Source organism: Ornithorhynchus anatinus, chromosome 11 (assembly GCF_004115215.2).
Source record: "Ornithorhynchus anatinus isolate Pmale09 chromosome 11, mOrnAna1.pri.v4, whole genome shotgun sequence".
Classification (NCBI taxonomy): domain Eukaryota; kingdom Metazoa; phylum Chordata; class Mammalia; order Monotremata; family Ornithorhynchidae; genus Ornithorhynchus; species Ornithorhynchus anatinus.
In genome coordinates this window covers 35,358,009-35,376,345 of record NC_041738.1, presented here as the reverse complement: position 1 = coordinate 35,376,345, position 18,337 = coordinate 35,358,009, and the positions used below count along the sequence as shown (strand labels likewise).

The 18,337-nt window shown below is 46.4% G+C and overlaps 1 protein-coding gene across 1 annotated transcript in view; it reads left to right on the top strand.

The window, feature by feature from the left end:
• The window catches only part of GOT2 (glutamic-oxaloacetic transaminase 2), a 26,797-nt gene extending 8,460 nt beyond the window's left edge, over positions 1-18,337 (top strand). The window contains exons 2-10 of the mRNA XM_029074936.2: positions 6,619-6,775; positions 7,805-7,933; positions 9,799-9,858; positions 10,678-10,839; positions 11,768-11,872; positions 13,374-13,524; positions 14,454-14,619; positions 16,020-16,170; positions 17,060-18,337. Coding sequence (XP_028930769.1) covers positions 6,619-6,775; positions 7,805-7,933; positions 9,799-9,858; positions 10,678-10,839; positions 11,768-11,872; positions 13,374-13,524; positions 14,454-14,619; positions 16,020-16,170; positions 17,060-17,182 — 1,204 coding nt within the window. The 3' untranslated portion in view covers positions 17,183-18,337. The remainder of the gene's footprint in view (positions 1-6,618; positions 6,776-7,804; positions 7,934-9,798; positions 9,859-10,677; positions 10,840-11,767; positions 11,873-13,373; positions 13,525-14,453; positions 14,620-16,019; positions 16,171-17,059) is intronic.

Here is an 18,337-nt window from a genome sequence, read left to right as displayed (position 1 = left end):
AAATTCAGTATAAGCAGACATTATCCCCCGTGCGTGTTTTTAAACGAGGGAGTTGCTATCTTTTGTCCTCACTGTGATAAATGTTTAATAAATACTATTACAACCTCTAAATAATGAACTAGGGCACAGGTAGTTTGCCTTAAATCACTTTTTGACAAGATTGCAAAAGGTTCATATTTACTGATGTCAACTGATTGATCGTCCCTCTCAACATCGATAACTTGAGGAGGGTAAAGTTTTGAACACTTTAAGCTCGTGAGTGTCCCTGGAAAAGGAGCTTTACTTTGCTCCCAAATGACCACAAAAAGAAGCCTTCCCGTTTCCAGATTGCGATCATGCCTACCGTGCCCTTGGTGTTCGAAGCGCTTCTATTCCCTTCCCCCTTCATTGTGGCAATACTGAAGATCAGACGGGAACAGGTGGCTTTGAGATATGTTTAGACACCGTAGCCTTCTTACTGCTTAAGGCGTATGATGACATTCTCCTGAGGGGAAAATTAAAACTTTGGCCCTGAAATTATTAACGGTCCTGCTGCTTTTAATGCTGAAAGATGCTGCTTTGTCAAGTAAATGTGCCATCCAGCAGGGCAGGATGAGAGCATGCCAGATTTTGAGCATCAGCTCTGTGGATGTGGGAAGGACTCTTGCTTTGCTTCTGAATTTCTAAAGTACTTCCTGCCTGCTATTTACATATATATATATATATATACACACACACACACATATATATGTGAGAATTACATAAACACATAATAATAGACTTCCAGTTGCTCTAAGGAGCAGCTTGGTCTAGTGGAAAGAGCACAGGCCTGGAAGTCGGACCTGGGTTCCAGTCCCAGCTCTGCTGGTGGCTTACTGTGTGACCTTGGGCAAGTCACGTAACCTCTGCGCCTTTGTTCCCTCGTCCGTAATATGGGGATTCAGTGTTTGTTCTCCTCTCAGGGGAACAGTGAGCCCCATATGGATAGGGACTGTCTGACTTGATTAACTTGTATCTATCCCAGTGCTCAGAACAGTGCTTGACACCTAAGTGCCTAACGAAAACCATCATGCTTATAATAATGATAGATACCATATTGGCAATTTTTTTTTTGAACTGCCCATTTATAAGACTATAGTAGTGTGCAAAAATAAACATCAAGCAATTTTGCACCTCAAAAATATTAACACTGAAATACAAGCTCTGAGGAGGAATTGCATGAAGAGTGGCTCTGGAAAAAAAGATCACTAATTTTGGCTTACTAATAAGATCACTAATCTTATACTTCATCTGCAGAGCAAGATAAATTGGTGGTGAAATATAATCTCACTGGTGAACTCTTGTGGCTTGGCTCATGCAAATGAGTTTTTGCTTTAAGTGGTTGGGTATCCTAAAACAACCTCACAGCATTAAAAAAAAAAAAAAAAAAGCGTGCAGTCACTCTTTGCCTTGTCTTATGCTGGCGAGTCGTTCCTGACCCATAGCGATGCCATGGACACATCTCTCCCGGAACCCCCCACCTCCACCTGCAGTCGTTCCGGTAGTGGATCCATAGAGTTTTCTTGGTAACAATACGGAAGTGGTTTACCATTGCCTCCTTCCGCGCAGTAAACTTGAGTCTCCGCCCTCGACTATTTCCCATGCCGCTGCTGCCCAGCACAAAATAATTATCCTGTTTGAACCCGCTTGTAGTCATGAAAATTTATACGAATATATGTACACAAGCTGAAGGGTGTTTGTAAGAGGGAATTCATTGAAGAAAGTTCCGTCAGGTCTACCATAATGCATATTTAACTGCACATTTTGACTAGAAGGCAAGCGGAAATAAAGACTCACTCTGAACGTGAGCCCAAACCTAGTTAGTGTCAGAAAGAAGAGTTAGACGTGTGTGATAATAATTATGGTATTTAAGTGCTTACTATATGCCAGGCACTGTATTAAGTGACCAGGTGGATACAAGCAAATGGAATTGGACACAGTCCTTGTCCCACTTAGGGCTCACAGTTTCAGTCCCCATTTTACAGATGAGGAAACTGAAGCACAGAGAAGAAACGATTTGCCCAACGTCACACAGCAGACAAGTGGTGGAGCCGGGATTAGCACTTAACGTGGGGTTTGCAAGAACACAGTCCCCATATTTATGGGAGAATTGAGTGTAATCCCAAAATGTTAGATGAGATTAGAAAAACTGAAAACTAGAGCAGGTTAAAATATTAGGAGACTTCAATTATTTTCACGTGGATCGGCTAAATAATTCACTGGGAAGAGATGATGAGGAAGGATTTTGGTACAAGACCAAATTTATCATTCTTAGTGTTGGGTAGGAAAGAGTCAAAAAAGTCATGAGAGTTTAATTTTAGAAAAGAAAATTGAGAAAACAATCAGTCGTATTTGAGTGAGTGCTCACTATCTGCAAAGCACTGTACTAAGAGTTTGCGAGTACAGTCCAACAGAGTTAGCAGACATGTTCCCTGCTCACGATGAAGATGCACTTTGGTCCCTTATTTAACTTGATGCTATGATTTCTGTTCAGCATAGTGCCAACTAATAAAGGTGTATAACAGTGGTCACCGACATGCTCATAGTGAAATTCTTATTCACAAAGTGATAAAATGAAGTTAGGAAGGTTCTCAGGGAGTTCGCACCAAATGTGAAGCGCTGTCCCGACTTAAAGGACTTCAGCGTCGACTCTTCATTGTTCAGGACAGTGGGGAACTGGGTTAATGTATAAATGTCCTCCACCGTATGAAGTTTTCATTACAACTCTTCATTTGGACTAAAATGATTCCAAGAGTGGTTTTTGCTTAATGGTCTGGGAAACTCCAAACTTCATTTTAACTGCCTATATCCACTTCTCCCCCTCCTGACCATCTTATTAGACCCGCTAAAATGGTCAGAGTAGAAAAATGTACCTCTTTCCTCCTTTCACATTCCTTGTCCGCCTTTCTGCTGGGAGGAAAAAGAAGTACACTTGGTTCTTGCCAGAGCACATGTTTTAACTCCCTGAAATGACTAGACTGTGGACAGCAGGGTTAGAAAACGTTCTTCCAACAACTTGAGCCTGTCTGGATACGGTGCACTGTTGAAAGAAACGGTTGTATGCAAGTGCGCAGTTTCAGACAGGATGAGTAGTAAGTTTTTCCTTAACAGGTTCTGCAAGAACACGACCCCCACGTCACGGGAATTTCACTGGTGAAATTGGAGACTTGCACCGTGTGGGTCTTGCTCAAAATTCTCAAGTATGAGGGGGCCGGGCTGGCAGCGAGCCAAGGTCACTTGCACTGGGCTGGATACGTCCCCCAAAATCTCCCACATTCACTCTTGTTCCCTGGGCTGCTTCCAGTTTGGCTAGAGTGACATCTGGGTTCCAAAGACAGCACTTTGGTTTTTTCCCCCCCAAAAGAGCTCTGGTCTGAGGGTCAGAGGGTGCGGGTTCTAATTCTTACTGCCGTATGTCTGCTGGGTGACTTTGGGCCAGTCACTTTTCTGTGCCTTAGTTACCTCATCTATAAAATGGGAATTAAGACTGAGCTCCATGTGGGACAGGGACTGTGTCCAACTTGATCCCAGCTCGGCCACTTGTCAACTGTGTGACTTTGGGCAAGTCACTTAACTTCTCAGTGTCTCAGTTACCTCATCTGTAAAATGGGGATTAAGACTGTGAGCCCCACGTGGGACAACCTGATTCCCCTGTGTCTACCCCAGCGCTTAGAACAGTGCTCAGCACATAGTAAGCGCTTAACAAATACCAACATCATTATTATTATTATTATTACCTTGTACCTGTCCCAGTGCTTAGAACACTGCTTGGCAGGTAGTAAATGCTTAACAATTGCCACAGTTATCATTGTTGTTATTAGCAGGGTTGAGAGCGAAGTTGCCCAAACCAAAGCAGCTGGGGAAGGAGAAAAGGTGGGTACAGGTGCAAGGAGGGACATCTCAAATTCACACATCTTCTCCCCAGCCCAGGGCCAGGAGGCAGGTTTTGCACATCCTGACGCTAGACTTCACTTCTGTCGGGGCAGAGGGGGCAGAGGAGTTGGGCCCGGCTCAGCGCAGCTCCTACTCCATACCTTTCTCCAACCTAGAGGAGAAGGGGAGGAAGAAGGGGCAGCATTCAGAGAGCGCACCCCCAAGCCTGGCAAAACCCTAACAGCCAGCCCAGTACCCCGTCTTCTGGCCACCTTGGCTGAGGTCCGACAACTCCTAGAGGGACACCCCCCCCCCCCCCCCCCCCCCGGAGTGGCAGCTCGGCCTGGGGCGCCCGGCGTAGGCTGGGCGCAAGCCACTCTCAGGAGATTCCCCTCCCCGGCTCTGAGGGGACTTGGTGAGGGGTAAGTCTTCTCACCAGTAGAAGCCCCTTTCTCTTAGAGCAGCGGCTCCATCTGTCACGGCGCCCTTTCCCCACCCCCACCTCCAGTTATCCCCTAAGCCCAGAGGATCCACAGATTGGCTTAGCGGGGCCTGACTAATCAGGGATATCAGTAAATATTTGTTGATTCTGTTTGTAGTAGTTTTACTTAGTTCCAGGATGCCAAGTACTCGTACTCCTTTTGATGGTCCTTCCCGTATTTGTGCAGTATTGAAGATGAGGAAAGCAAAGAGCAGATTGGCCTATTGCCGGAGAGAATACAGATGGGATTTTCTTAAACCAGCTGGCTGGAGCGCAGTGGGAGAACACATAGAGTCCACGTGCTGTTGGTCTTCTTTTTAGTCACTACTGTCCCTTGGCTAATAATCTGTCATGTCCCGGAAGAATCGTCGGCTACGTTTGCAGCATTGTGGACACTGGGTGAAAACAGCTTTTCTCCTTTACAAAAGGAGGGGGAGAAATCTTTTTGCGGAAGGAGGTCACTTTGGGCCGACGTAATACTACGGTCGGAATGGTGGTCACCAGGGCGCAAGAAGCAGCATGGCGTAGTTGATAGAGCCACAGGCCTGGAAGTCAGAAGGTCATGGGTTCTAGTCCCAGCTCCGACCCTCGTCTGCTGTGTGACCTTGGGCAAGTCGCCTCACTTCTCTGGGCCTCGGTTACCTCATCTGTAAATTGGGGGTCGAGAATGCGAGCCCCACGTGGAACAGGGACTGCGTCCAACCCCATTTGCTCGTATCCACCCCGGCACTTAGCACAGTGCGTGACACGTAGTGAGCACTTAACAAATACCGTAATTACTATTTATTATTCTTAGCTCTGCCTGTACATGTGCAGTAACACACCAGCTCCCAGGCAGGATCTCCCCAACCCCATAAGGAGCCCAAGGCCGAGGCCTGAGCTTCTCCTGCCCAAGAGGCCTTAATAATAATAATTATAATTGTGGTATTAAGTGCTTGCTATTTGCCAGGCACTGCCCTAAGCACTGGGGTGGATACAAGCAAATTGGATTGGACCCAGTCCCTGTCCCACATGGAGCTCACTGTCCTAATTCTCATTTAACAGATGAGGTAGCTGAGGCCCAGAGAAGTGAAGTGACTTGCCTAAGGCCACACAGCAGACAAGTGGCAGAGCCAGGATCAGAACCCCATGACCTTCTGACTCCCGGGCTCGTGCTCTAGCCACTACGCCATGCCGCTTCCCTGATTAAGCCCTCTTCTTCCCTATTCCCTCTCCCTTCTGCATCAATGATGCACTTGATATTCGCCCCACAGCACGTAATGTATTTATCCATAATTTATATCGTCCGGCTTCCCCTCTAGACGGTAAGCTCTTGGTGGACAGGAAATGTGTCTACCAACTCTGTTGAACTACACTCTCCCAAGAATCAGTTGAATGCCTTGCACACAGTAAACACTCAATAAATATGATTGATTGAGTGCTCCTACCCTGGCGTGATGGGGCGGCCTTCCCCCGAATCATTGAACCTCCTGGGCCTTCAATAATAATAGTAATAATAATAATAATGTTGGTAATTGTTAAGCGCTTACTATGTGCCAAGCACTGTTCTAAGCACTGGACCTTATTATTTATTACCCTATTTATTTTGTTAATGAAATGTACATCGCCTCGATTCTATTTAGTTGCCATTGTTTTTACGAGATGTTCTTCCCCTTGAGTCTATTTATTGCCATCGTTCTTGTCTGTCCGTCTCCCCCGATTAGACCGTAAGCCCGTCAAACGGCAGGGACTGTCTCTATCGGTTGCTGACTTGTTCATTCCAAGCGCTTAGTACAGTGCTCTGCACATAGTAAGCGCTCAATAAATACTATTGAATGAATGAATGAATGAATGAATGAACCTTTCAAGTACCTTCACCTCTATCCCAGAATCTGGGAGAGGTCTGGCCTTGAGCCTCCTTGTGGATAGAAATCTAGGCTGCCAACTCTCTTGCATTGTACTTTCCCAGGTGCTTAGACTGCTGTGCATCCAATAAGCGCTCACTAAGTATCGTTGATTGTGGCCAATCTATCTTACAGTGGGCGTGCTAGATTAGAGTCAGCCTGAAATTAGGACAGTCAGGGGGCTTGCGGGTAAACGAGATTGCACTTAAAGTGCTTTCACCCACTCTTCTGTGCATTTGAATGCCACGGAGAAGATGGCCTTCCCTTTTGGGCAATGAACGTTCGGGCTTAGAATTCCTGCAAATCCGCCAACGCTGGACAAACTCTCACTGTGGTCAACTGGACCTGTGTTCTTTACTCCAGCTCCTGGTGGACCCACGTAGAAATGGGGCCCCCGGACCCTATCCTGGGGGTCACCGAAGCCTTTAAGCGGGACACCAACAGTAAGAAGATGAACCTGGGAGTCGGGGCCTATCGGGACGATAGCGGAAAGCCGTACGTTCTTCCCAGCGTCCGGAAGGTAAGACGTCCGGCTCTGGCTGGTGAAGTCTAAGCTTAGAACAGCATTACTGGGAACGTGCCTGGCCTTGCAAGGAGGACTTGTCAAGGGCTTACTCTGCCACCAGAGAACTAATACCCTGGACTTGCTTAGGAGATGGCCAAGGGCCAGCTGGGTGGGGGTGAGAAGGTTGTAGGGGATCATTTGGTATCAGTGGGATCATTTTGATCACTTGAACCGTATTTTACCCTGATCTGTCATATGGAGTAGCGTGGGCCATTTCCCCCTGTAATTTTGTTGCCTGGACTTTACGTCCATTTCTATACTACCAGGGTTTCATATGAAGTAGTGTCATTTCGGCTGACTTGTCTTGAGGTAAATCTGCTTGTGTTTCCCTGGGCTGCCCCAGGAGCAGAATCCACTCCAGCATCTAAATTGACTTGGAGCTTGTTTGTTTGAAATAATTTTGAGTTTGCCCCCCTCACACACATACACGCACACACACTTTTTTTTTTCACCTTGCTAGAAAAGTAGTGTCAATGTGTATTCAGGAATCTCTCCCAAGGCCTACTTTGATCATTTTCCCCGGACTTTGTTCTCCCCTACCTCAGGATACTGACCTTTGTGATGTCACGAATTGGCATTTACTTAACCTAGAAATTAAAATAAACAAAAACACCAAAATAAGATGGTCTGTATTCACATAATACAACCCTAAACTTTAATTTTGATCCAGTCTGCAGAGGGAGTTAGTCTCAGGACACGTTTCTTTGAAATAAGGACCAACTTTTGCCACAAAAGTGTGAGAAACTCAGGAAGGTATTTTCTTCATATTCAAGTAATTTTATATTGTTCATCAGAACAACTTCAGAATAGTGATATGTGCCTGAGAGAAATCTATGTAGATACAGGATTCCTAAGATACTAAAAGAAGAAAACTTCACCCCCTCCTTCTTCCCCATCCCCATTATTTTTGTTACAGAACACTTTCTGGAGAGAGAGACTTCCAGGGTAGAGGTGGAATTTTAAAATGCTTGTTTCTTTTTCCAGGCGGAGGCTCAGATCGCAGCAAAGAATTTGGACAAAGAGTACCTTCCCATTGGGGGACTGGCCGAATTTTGCAAGGCCTCAGCAGAATTGGCCCTGGGTGACAATAACGAGGTGTTGAAAAGTGGCCGGGTAAGGAGTGGGTGAGGCTTCATTCCAGCAGCCACCTTGGCACCTTTCTAGTTCTCTAGCAAGAAAATGCAGCCCAAAACAGAGCAGGATCTGTTCATTTTCCCCTAATAGAAATGATTTGTGTTGTCCCACATTGGTCCTAAAAATTTTGGTCTACATTAGTTTTTTTTCAGGGTGGAGCTACTTCTTACTGGTTATCATTTTAATTTAGGCACCAAATGTAGGCCCAGGAGATGCTTCAGTCATGCTTCTTATGATGGGAACTCAATTTCTGCTGCCAGTCTTGTGTTTGTATTCCCTTCACACAGGCTGGGCATTTATAATCAGTTACACCCCAGAGCCTCCCTGACACCCACGCCTGACTGAAGGAGGGACAGTTGGGGACACAATTAACTGAGGACTACACCGCCCATCCACACCTGCAGGGTTCATTCATTCAGTCGTATTTATTGAGCGCTTACTGTGTGCAGAGCACTGTGCTAAGCGTTTGGAAAGTACAGTTCGGGTTCCAACAGGCCCCGCTTTTCTGTCACCACCTTCTGCTCCCTTTTGTGTTCCCTCGTCCAGAGGGCCTGCTAGACGTCCTCCCTGGATTCTGGGGAGGAGGAAGGACAGATACTTTCACCTCTCTCAACCCCACCCGAACCCTTTGCATTTCTGCAATGAAGAGCGAGCAAAACTCGTTTGCCAAGGAGTTATGGCAAAGATTTTATTGGAAGGGAAGAATATCATCTAGTATTACTGATTGATCACAGAACTGATTTAATCCCATAACGGAATTCCCCCAAGGCAAGAGATAAAACATGGATAGTAGAGAGGCCATTTTTTAAAAATAAAAGTACCTGATATTTATGATAGTGTCTCTTCTGAATCCCCTGAAGCTTAAAGATATTTCCGCTGTTGAAATTAGAGGAACTGGATAGATTTCCTTCAGGCAGCTCTCTGTTATTTAAGAGATGGAAATGCTTAAAGAAAATTGCTTCAAGCTGCAAAGGATTATCTTTATATTTATCTGTTTCTCAAGAGTTTGCCACCATAAGTGATCCATTCACATCGATATAACTCAGTGCTTACCGATCCTGTGGGAAGATTTTAATTTTTTTTTTCTTTTCTGCATCTTTCCCTAAGTCTTGAGAATTGCATTTCCCGTGCTCCGTTTCCAAGAAGATCAGCCCTTTTCAATACTGATTTGGTAGTTGAAGTGATGGGCTATCCCCCTTTGCCTTAATAAATCTGTTTGACTAAACTCGTATTTTACAACCTTTTTACAGCTTGTCAAATGAGATTAATAGAACCTTGTGTAAAATGAATTTAACTCAAGGGAGAGAAGACTGAACTGAGCATGCACAGATCAGCAGCTCAGGAACGCTTACCTTCTCAAAAGCTCAGGGAAATGCATTTGCTGGAAGAAAAACATAGATTTAAAAAGACTAATAAACCCAGTCAGAGATGTTTATGTAATGTTAATTGTTTATTCTCAAATATTAGTCAGGCAGTCGTTTTTACTAAGCGCTTTCTGTGTGCAGAGCACTGAATTAAACTACAATGTAACAGCTGATAGACATGTTCCCGGCCCACAGGGAGCCTGCAGTCTAGCAGGGTAGACAAAACTTGTCAGAATGCTTCAATTTTTTAGAAATGAAAACATTTGAGGCCCAGAGCCTATTGCTTTTCTATTCCCAGTTATTATCTAGCATGTTCCAAGGACACTGAAATTGCGTTCTAGGAAGTTTTTCTCTAACCACCCAAGAGACAGGGGGAGAAATATTGTTAATGATTTTTCGTGGCCTTAATGATCTTGCCAAAAGTCAATTCCGTCGGTGAAAGTTATCTTATCCATCATTTTCTGTGTGTCTTTCCCTCAGTATGTCACTGTTCAGACCATTTCTGGAACTGGAGCTCTGAGGGTTGGAGCCAGTTTTTTGGTGAGTCTAGAATCCATCTTTTTTTGGTAGGATGAGGGGGAAACTGAGGCCAGATTTTGCAGTTGAGAGACCAAATAGTATATTTCTAATTGTATGCGTTCCTGTGGTTATTGTCACGTTTCATCCTCTGAAAGTATGAAAGGCTATAAAATAAAAGTACCCCACAGAAGTTGGAAGAAGCCTGCAGCATGAAGCACTTGGTTTTCAAAAGCAAATCCCTTTCAAGTTACTTTGGAATGAAAATGCAGCAAAGCTGTAACTTTGCTTTTAATTCCTTAAGTGATATCTATTGAGTGCTTTCTCTGTGCAAAGCATTATATTAAGTGCTGGAAAAGACGACAGTAAAGATCACTAAGTCCCCTCAGGAGGTTCACAGTCTAGAAAGTGGGGACTGGTTGTTCAGGAAGAGCACGGAAAGAAGAAATGAATACCCCAGTGAGCACTATAAGAGCACCAAGGCATTGTGGTTGGAATGAGCCTTCCTCAGGCTCCTCACCGCAGGGCCGTCCCGAGCCCAATACTCACAGCAGCCCCTGCCTTTAAAATTGTGGTTAAAACATTTTAAAATTGTGGGTGCGTCTCTGTCTCTCCCTCTCTTTTTTCCCCTCTTCCCCTTCCCCAGCTTCAGCCAGGCAAGATGGGATCCCCAGTATAATATGGAGGAAGAACCACGTTGATGGATTGGCTCAGTGGCCCGGAGCTACTTTTAAAAGTCAAGTTTTACCAAATTGTGTTCTGATAGGGATAACATTAATAATGGAATCAACAAGGTGATCTCTAGAAATCTCAATTTTATTTCTCTTACTCCTTCCCCTTTAGCAACGGTTCTTTAAGTTCAGTCGCGATGTGTATCTGCCAAAACCATCCTGGGGCAATCACACCCCCATCTTCAGGGACGCGGGCATGCAACTGCATGGCTACCGTTATTATGAACCCAAGACTTGTGGCTTTGACTTCACGGGAGCTCTAGAAGACATTTCGGTAAGCTGAGCGTTTTGAGCGTGAACCTAAGAAAATGGGAAGCCACAGTTTTCTTTGCCATTTCTGATATAAAGGGTGGAATTCCTGGGTTGGGGAAGATTCCTGGTTCCCAGAGAAAACTGTCCCCACAATGCAGCCTCCATTTCAAAGTTCATATTGCCATTCCAGCACCCCCCACCCCACAGCATCCAGGCACAGACTGGGGAGACCATAGGTGTTTAGTAGGTGCCAGCCACTATACTAAGCGCAGGGATGGATGCAAGCAAATTGGGTTGGACACAGTCTCTGACCCTCATGGGGCTCACAGCCCAAGGTCACACAGCAGAGGCATGGCAGAGTGGGGATTAGAACCCAGGTCCTTCTGACTCCCAGGCCCGTGCTCTATTTACTAGGCCATGCTGCTTCTCATCTGGTCAGAGGCTGATTTAGCATGCCATCCTTGAGCATGTGTGCCAGAGGTTAGTGGCATCCAATTTCCTATTCTGGTGCCACCTCTGTGCCGATCCTGAGAGCATAGATGCCCACTACAGGGGGAAGGTGGGGGCTAGCGATCTCAAGGCTCTTTGAGTTGGACTTCCACCCTTGTCTGTCCCAGATCTCTGAGAAGACCTAAACTGTTCCTATCAGGGCTGGAAAAAACCTCAATATGGTGGCTTCCAGCCCTATTAGCTCTCAGATGCCTCAGTCGTCATCCTTATTCTCCCGCACCATCCTAAAATTCCCTACCTGCTTTCGGCGTCCATATTAAAAATGAAAAGTTGACACCTCTCTCTGAGGGGCATTCTGTCACATTGGGGTTATAGAGGAGAGTAGCCTAGCTCCTTGATGCTCTAGGCTCTGTGGAAAATGTCATATGTCCAGGAAGAGCCTCACCTCTTCATTATTGTGCAGCTGCAGCATCCATTCTTTTCTATGTTTACAATCTTAGAAAATGCCAGAGCAGAGTGTCATTCTCCTGCATGCCTGCGCTCACAACCCCACGGGTGTGGATCCTCGACCTGAGCAGTGGAAGGAGATAGCAGCTGTGGTGAAGGTGAGATGTGCAGAATGGACGGTGGTTTGGCTGTGTTCACTTCAAATTAAAAACTTGGCTGCTCAAGTCGTGATATTCAAAATTTAAATGGCATATTTGTCAAACAGTGCTGATTAATTTGATTTAAAACAGAATACGTGGCTCTGGAGGAGTGGATTTTCCCTAGGCTTCATTCATTTGCATTTAATTGTAATGTGCATCATTCAGTTGGTATAATTCAGAAGCCTCTTTACCCTCATGTACAACAGTCTTCTATGCATAATATACTTGAGCGTATCCTGGGAATTACAGTGTTCACTCTGAGTCTTTGCTCATCATCCTTTCAGAGTGTGTTCAAGGATTGACCCCAAGCAGGGTTTAAAGATTTTAAAAGCAGGTCTTGGGCAGCCTGCAGGTAAGAGCGATATCAACCTTTGACTCCCATACACACCCTGACTTGTAGTTTCTTGTTCTTCCTTTGAGCGCGGCTTCTCAGAACATTCCCTCCCGGCTCCAGTTTTCCTCAGCACAGAGATTTCCCTGGCTCTCTGTCTGGACTAGACCTCCCTGAACCAGCCAACCGTAGTTCTGATGCCCGGTGGTGACAAGGGGAGCCGTCGCCATCCGCTTGTGTTCCAGAAGCTGCTTCTGGATGAGCGGGGCTGGTAGAACCCAAGAGATTAGGAGGGGCTTGTTTGGGAAAGGAACCAGAGGGATACCCTCAAGAGGAGGAAGCTTTTCTCTTCACTTTCATGTCGTTCTCCATCTTTATTCCTCTGGTTTAATGTCCCATCTCCGAGTTAGAGGGTAAGCTCTTGTGGGCAGGGAGCATAGCTCAAGCTTCTATGGTATTTTCCCAAGTACTTTTATATTGTATTGCACCTAGTAGATGCCCTATGAATACCATTCTACTACCAAAAGCAAGTAGGTTTTAGCGAAGGCCAGGAAGTGTGGAGGGAGGGTTGAGCTGCCAAATTCGATTAGACTGTAAGCCCGTCAAACGGCAGGGACTGTCTCTATCTGTTGCCGACTTGTTCATCCCAAGCGCTTAGTACAGTGCTCTGCACATAGTAAGCGCTCAATAAATACTATTGAATGAAATTTCCATCCAGAATCTGATCCAAACTAGCCACCCTGGGGACCTCACAACTCTTGGCTACTGCTCGGTCGATCTGTCCGACAGTCAATCAAGCATCACCGTTGGGCACTAGTAGTTTCTGCAACCAGCATCTTGATCAAGATGAGTGGGTTGAGTTCAGTCTTCTAAGACTTTTTTTTTTTAAACCAGATGAAAAAGTGCCTGTTAGTATTTCTAATTTTGTAGTAGGAATATGGAAAGCGTTAACCTCCAGCATCCGATAAGGAGGAAACCCTGCTGATGCCTTCAGACAATTCTAAGTGGCCTAAGAGTTGTCACGTGCAAACACTACTGACTCTGGCCTACAACTAGAAGGGGTCCGCCTTTCTTTATAGAATTTTCGGAGTGAATAATGCAGTCTTTGCCCTCTTGATTCCCTCACAGCAAAAGAAGCTGTTTGCGTTTTTTGACATGGCCTATCAAGGCTTTGCCAGTGGAGACGGCAACAAAGACGCCTGGGCTGTGCGTCACTTCATTGAGCAGGGCATCGATGTCTCTCTCTGTCAGTCCTATGCCAAGAATATGGGCCTCTACGGTAAGCAACAAGATGTGGCTTGATTTGTGTTTCGTTGGGTTGGCCGAAGGGATGTAGGGGTAGATTGTAATGGCGATGGTTTGGGTATTTAATCACTTACTATGTGCCAAGCACTTATTAATAAGCCCCAGGGTAGGTACCAGATAATCAGGTCCCACGTGGGGCTAACAGTCGAAGGGAGGAGAGAGAGCACGTACTGAATTTCTCATTGTGCAGATGAGAAAACGGAGGCTCAGCGTAGTTGCACGCCTCATCCCAAATCACACAGTAGACAAGTGACAGAGTCGAGATTAGAGCGCAGCTCCCCTGACTGCCAGGTCTGGATTTTTCCACTAGGCCTTGCGGCACCTTTTGTTTTTTGTTTTTCATTCCCCTTTAAGCCCCAAGTTACACTTTTGTGATTCAGACTCAGAGTCCTCAAAACAACGGCCTTTGGTGTTGAATCCCTCTTCTAGACAGGGAAACATTTCTGAGGCCAAAGGGATTTAGCTTACCCTGCACAGCCACATAATTCTCCCGGTATTTACTCTGGGGTTAGAAGATTCCTCCCCATTCTTCTAATTGAGATACCTAACTGTCACTCTGCCTTTTGGACTCTGGTCCTGATAGGTGCTTTGGCTGAGCGAGGTAACGGGGAGAAGTAATAGGTATCACGATGGAGCGGTGCCGAAAGTGGCCAGACCGTTAGCCAAAACGTTACTTCAAATAGAAATTGGCCGTCATTCAGTCCCAACGTTCAGACTGCTCCCCCACTCCATCCCTGGATTTTGCTGGGTCTCCCGTTGATTGATGATTGATGAGATTTCTTTTCCTTAAGTGTCTAGAAGGCTTGTACGTGCTAGGCTCTGAAGGACAGGTTTAAAGCCCATTTGTTTGTCGGGAGGGGAGGACTTATGAACCGGAGCTGGAACATGATCTCTACCCTCCAGGTGAGCGTGTGGGCGCCTTCACCGTGGTCTGCAAAGATCCTGAGGAGGCCAAAAGGGTGGAATCCCAGCTGAAGATCTTGATCCGTCCCATGTATTCGAACCCACCTCTCAATGGGGCCCGAATCGCCGCCACCATCCTCAATAATCCTGATCTGAGGAAGCAGTGGTAAGGACACAGCACCGAGGACCCTCATTCTTTTCTTCATTCACCTCATTTCCCTCTCATTCGTTCATTCAGTCGTATTTATTGAGCGCTTACTATGTGCAGAGCGCTGTACTAGGTGCTTGGAAAGTACAATTCAGTAACAAATAGAGATGATCCCTACCCAACAACAGGCTCACAGTCTTCTAAGGAGAGCAGAGAATACAGTTTGAAATTTCTCCACAGTGAGCTTGGCCCAGTTTCCCACTGGAGCGAACTGAAATAACAAGATGTCCAAACGAACTGTAACTTAAGCCACTTTATAACCCACAGCCAGAGAAGAGGTGAAAAACGAGCCCTAGCCCGAAAGGTTATGACTCTTACTCTTTTATCTTCAGTTTTATTTATTTATTGGTGGTGGGTGGAGCTCCTGCCCAAGAATGAAAGCTTTTTGGAGGACGGAAAGGCTATGTTCGATTTCTCTGATTTCAGAGAATTTGTTCTTGCTAGCCAGCTTTTATTGCTACTGTTGCAGTTATCTTGATTAACGATCTGCTGGAACTATGTTAAAGTGGCATTCTTTCAGTCGTATTTATTGAGTGCTTACTGTGTGCAGAGCACTGTACTAAGCGCTTAGAAAGTACAATTCAACAACAGAGACGATCCCTGCACACAGCGGGGTCGCAGTCTGGGTCAAGGGCTTGGAGGTAAGACGGGCTAATCAATCAGTGATTTCTGCAATGTGCAGAACACTACTGAGCACTTGGGAGAGTACAGTATAACAGACTTAGGCAGCTCCCTGCCTATAATGAGCTTACAGTCTAGATGGGGAGACAGATATATGAATAAATAATTTATAATGCCTAATTTAAAGATACGTACACAAGTGCCGTGGGGTTGGAGGAGGGGGCGAATGTCAAACGTCCAAAGACTACAGATTGAAATGCATAGACGACGCAGAAGGGAGAGCGAAAAAGAGGGCTTAATCGGCGAAGGCCTCTTGGACATGTGACCTTAGTAAGGCTTTGAAGGTGGAGAGGGTGGCGGTCTGGCATATATGGAGGGGGAGGGAGTTCCAGGCTAAGGGGAGGACAATGGGAAAGGGGTTGACGGCAAGATTAAGCGAGATCGGGGCACAGTGAATAAACTGGCACAAGAAGAACAGAGTATGTGGGCTGGGCTGTAGTAGGAGATTAGTGAGGTGAGGTAGGAGGGGGCAAGCTGATGGAGTGTTTTAAAACCATCGGTGAGGAGTTTGTGTTTGATGCAGAGGTGGATGGACAGCCATCGGAGGTTCTCGAGGAGAGGGGAGACCAAGGGAGGTGTTGAGAGTTCTGTAGTGCCAGGTGACCAACGGATGGATGATTTATGCTCATTTGAGTCCCGGTCTGAATGTGCCGGTTCCCCCCCCCCGCCTCTTGCAGGTTGCAGGAGGTGAAAGGCATGGCCGATCGCATCATCAGCATGAGGACCCAGCTGGTTTCCAACCTCAAGAAGGAGGGCTCTTCCCACAACTGGCAGCATATCATCGACCAGATTGGCATGTTTTGTTTCACGGGGTTGAAACCTGAGCAGGTGAGGAGGCGAGGAGGGTTGCTTCTCAGGAAGGGCTGAAGTTTTGGCCCCTTATTCAACCTGGAAGGGCTAGTACTCCAGGAGCGACGGCTCTATCGGTCAGAATAGGGGGCTTAGGTACCCCTTTTAGGGAGGGTACTCAGTTGAGGGGCCCAACGAGGGCTGCATCGGGGCACTTACTCCATAGAACATTAAGAACCCCTAGGAAATCCTTAAAAGGAACACGCTGTTTGAGAGCTGATGTTTGCCGTGGTTTTTTCCACCACAGCTTGTGTTGAAGATTCCTAGCATCTGGAGCCCTGGCTCCAGGTGACCGCTTGGATAGGCGGAATTAATCCGAACAATCTCGGGACATTGAGCTCCTAGTCAGATGAATCTTGACAGTTCTCCCAGCATATCAGAGGATGCTGCGCTTCCCGGCCTGAATTGAGTCACAGAATAAAAAGCCGTAGCCTTCTTCCTCCCAGTAGTTTGTGCTGGGAACTTCAGTGTGCGAATGTGGATTAAACGTGGTCAGAATCTCCCCAGGCAGCTGGTTAACTGATGAGCGTACTGAACTGAGCGTGAACAGTCTGGCTTAATAATATGGAATGGATCGAAGGACTTAATTCATTAAGCGCTGGGGTAGATACAGAGATAACCAGGTGGGATTAGACATTGTCCTACATGGGGCTCGCCGTCTTAAGTAGAGGGAAGAATAGCTATTAAATCCCCATTTTACCGAGAAGGGAACTTGAGGCACAGAGAAGTCACACAGCAGGCAAGTGGCAGAGGCGGGATTAGAACCCAGAACCCCCCAGGCCCGTGCTCTCCCCACTAGGCCTCGCCGCTTCCCCTCTTCTCCTTCGGAAAAAAAAAGGCACCTGAGCTCTTCCCCCTCTTTCTGCAGGTGGAACGACTGTCCAAGGAGTTTTCCATATACATGACGAAAGACGGCCGCATCTCCGTAGCGGGTGTCACGTCGGGCAACGTAGGCTACCTCGCCCACGCCATCCACCAAGTGACCAAGTAAACCCCGTGGCGGAAAGGAGCAGAGACAACCCTTCCGATCTTCAGATTCTGCTGCATGAGATTCAAGGGGATGACCGGGGCGGAGAGGGTGGGTTAGGGTGTGGGAATGGTTTCTTTCAACTACAGTGCTTAATGTTCAGCCATTTGAATGTAGCTCAGAAAAGGTCATGCAGCGTACACGGGGTAGAGGTGGCCGTAGCTATTATTTTGAGCTTTAAGAATCTAAACCAAACGGGCTCCACCCCCCTCCCAACAACTTCTACTGTTTACACTTGCAAACGAAAAAAAAAAATAGATCCAGTCCCTAAAACTGGAACTTTTTTAAGCTTTCACTCTCCGGCGCCACTTTTGCAAAGTCTTCAAGAGCTTCAGGTGAGGCTACTTCAGACACCCAAGAGGTCACAGCGTCTCAGCGTGACAGAAACGACTCAGTGTCAGGGACTTCTCGAAGAGACTCGACGGCAATTACGTATTAATGATCTGTGTCTCCTATCATGATTGTGACATTCTAAATCTCTTATATTGCAAGATATCTGATGGATTGATTGAGGCTGCAACTCTAGCAAGAGTACTAAATTGCCGTTCTGCTTCTTCTGATTATTTTTTTTTTCAAAGTAAAGGGGTGAGTCTTCCCATTCTTACACTGGAAGGATCTCTCAGTAGGGGGGCTTCCCCACCTTAAATGTCAAGATCCAGAATCTGTCCCTTCTTGCTCTGGTATCAGTGAGACTTGACCGCCAAACCCTCCATATCGGGACCCATGCAAGAGGATCGGGGAGGAGCACCGTTTTAAGAATCAAAGTGCCCTCCTCAGCAAAGGATAGAGGGAGCGTCAAAGAATTGCACTTTAATTTCAGCATCACTGTAAATTGGTTTTTAAATTGCTCTTCTGCCCACCCGAAGCTCATTTCCCTCCCGTGGCCGTGCGATAGTCTGTCACGTAGCGGCCGTGTGCGCCACGCGGAACTGGGAAATGAGTATTTTGAATTGTGGTTGTGAGTGCTCTGTAAGCTGCTAGACCGAATTTAAACTTTGCCCCTTGGAAAGCCGACACCCCTTCCCTCGCCCCCTCCCCTCCCTTCCCCATCATCCAGTGTAATCGTGAAGGCCTTGATGCAGCCTGGTTTCTCTGTTAAATAAATTACTGTAGACTCAA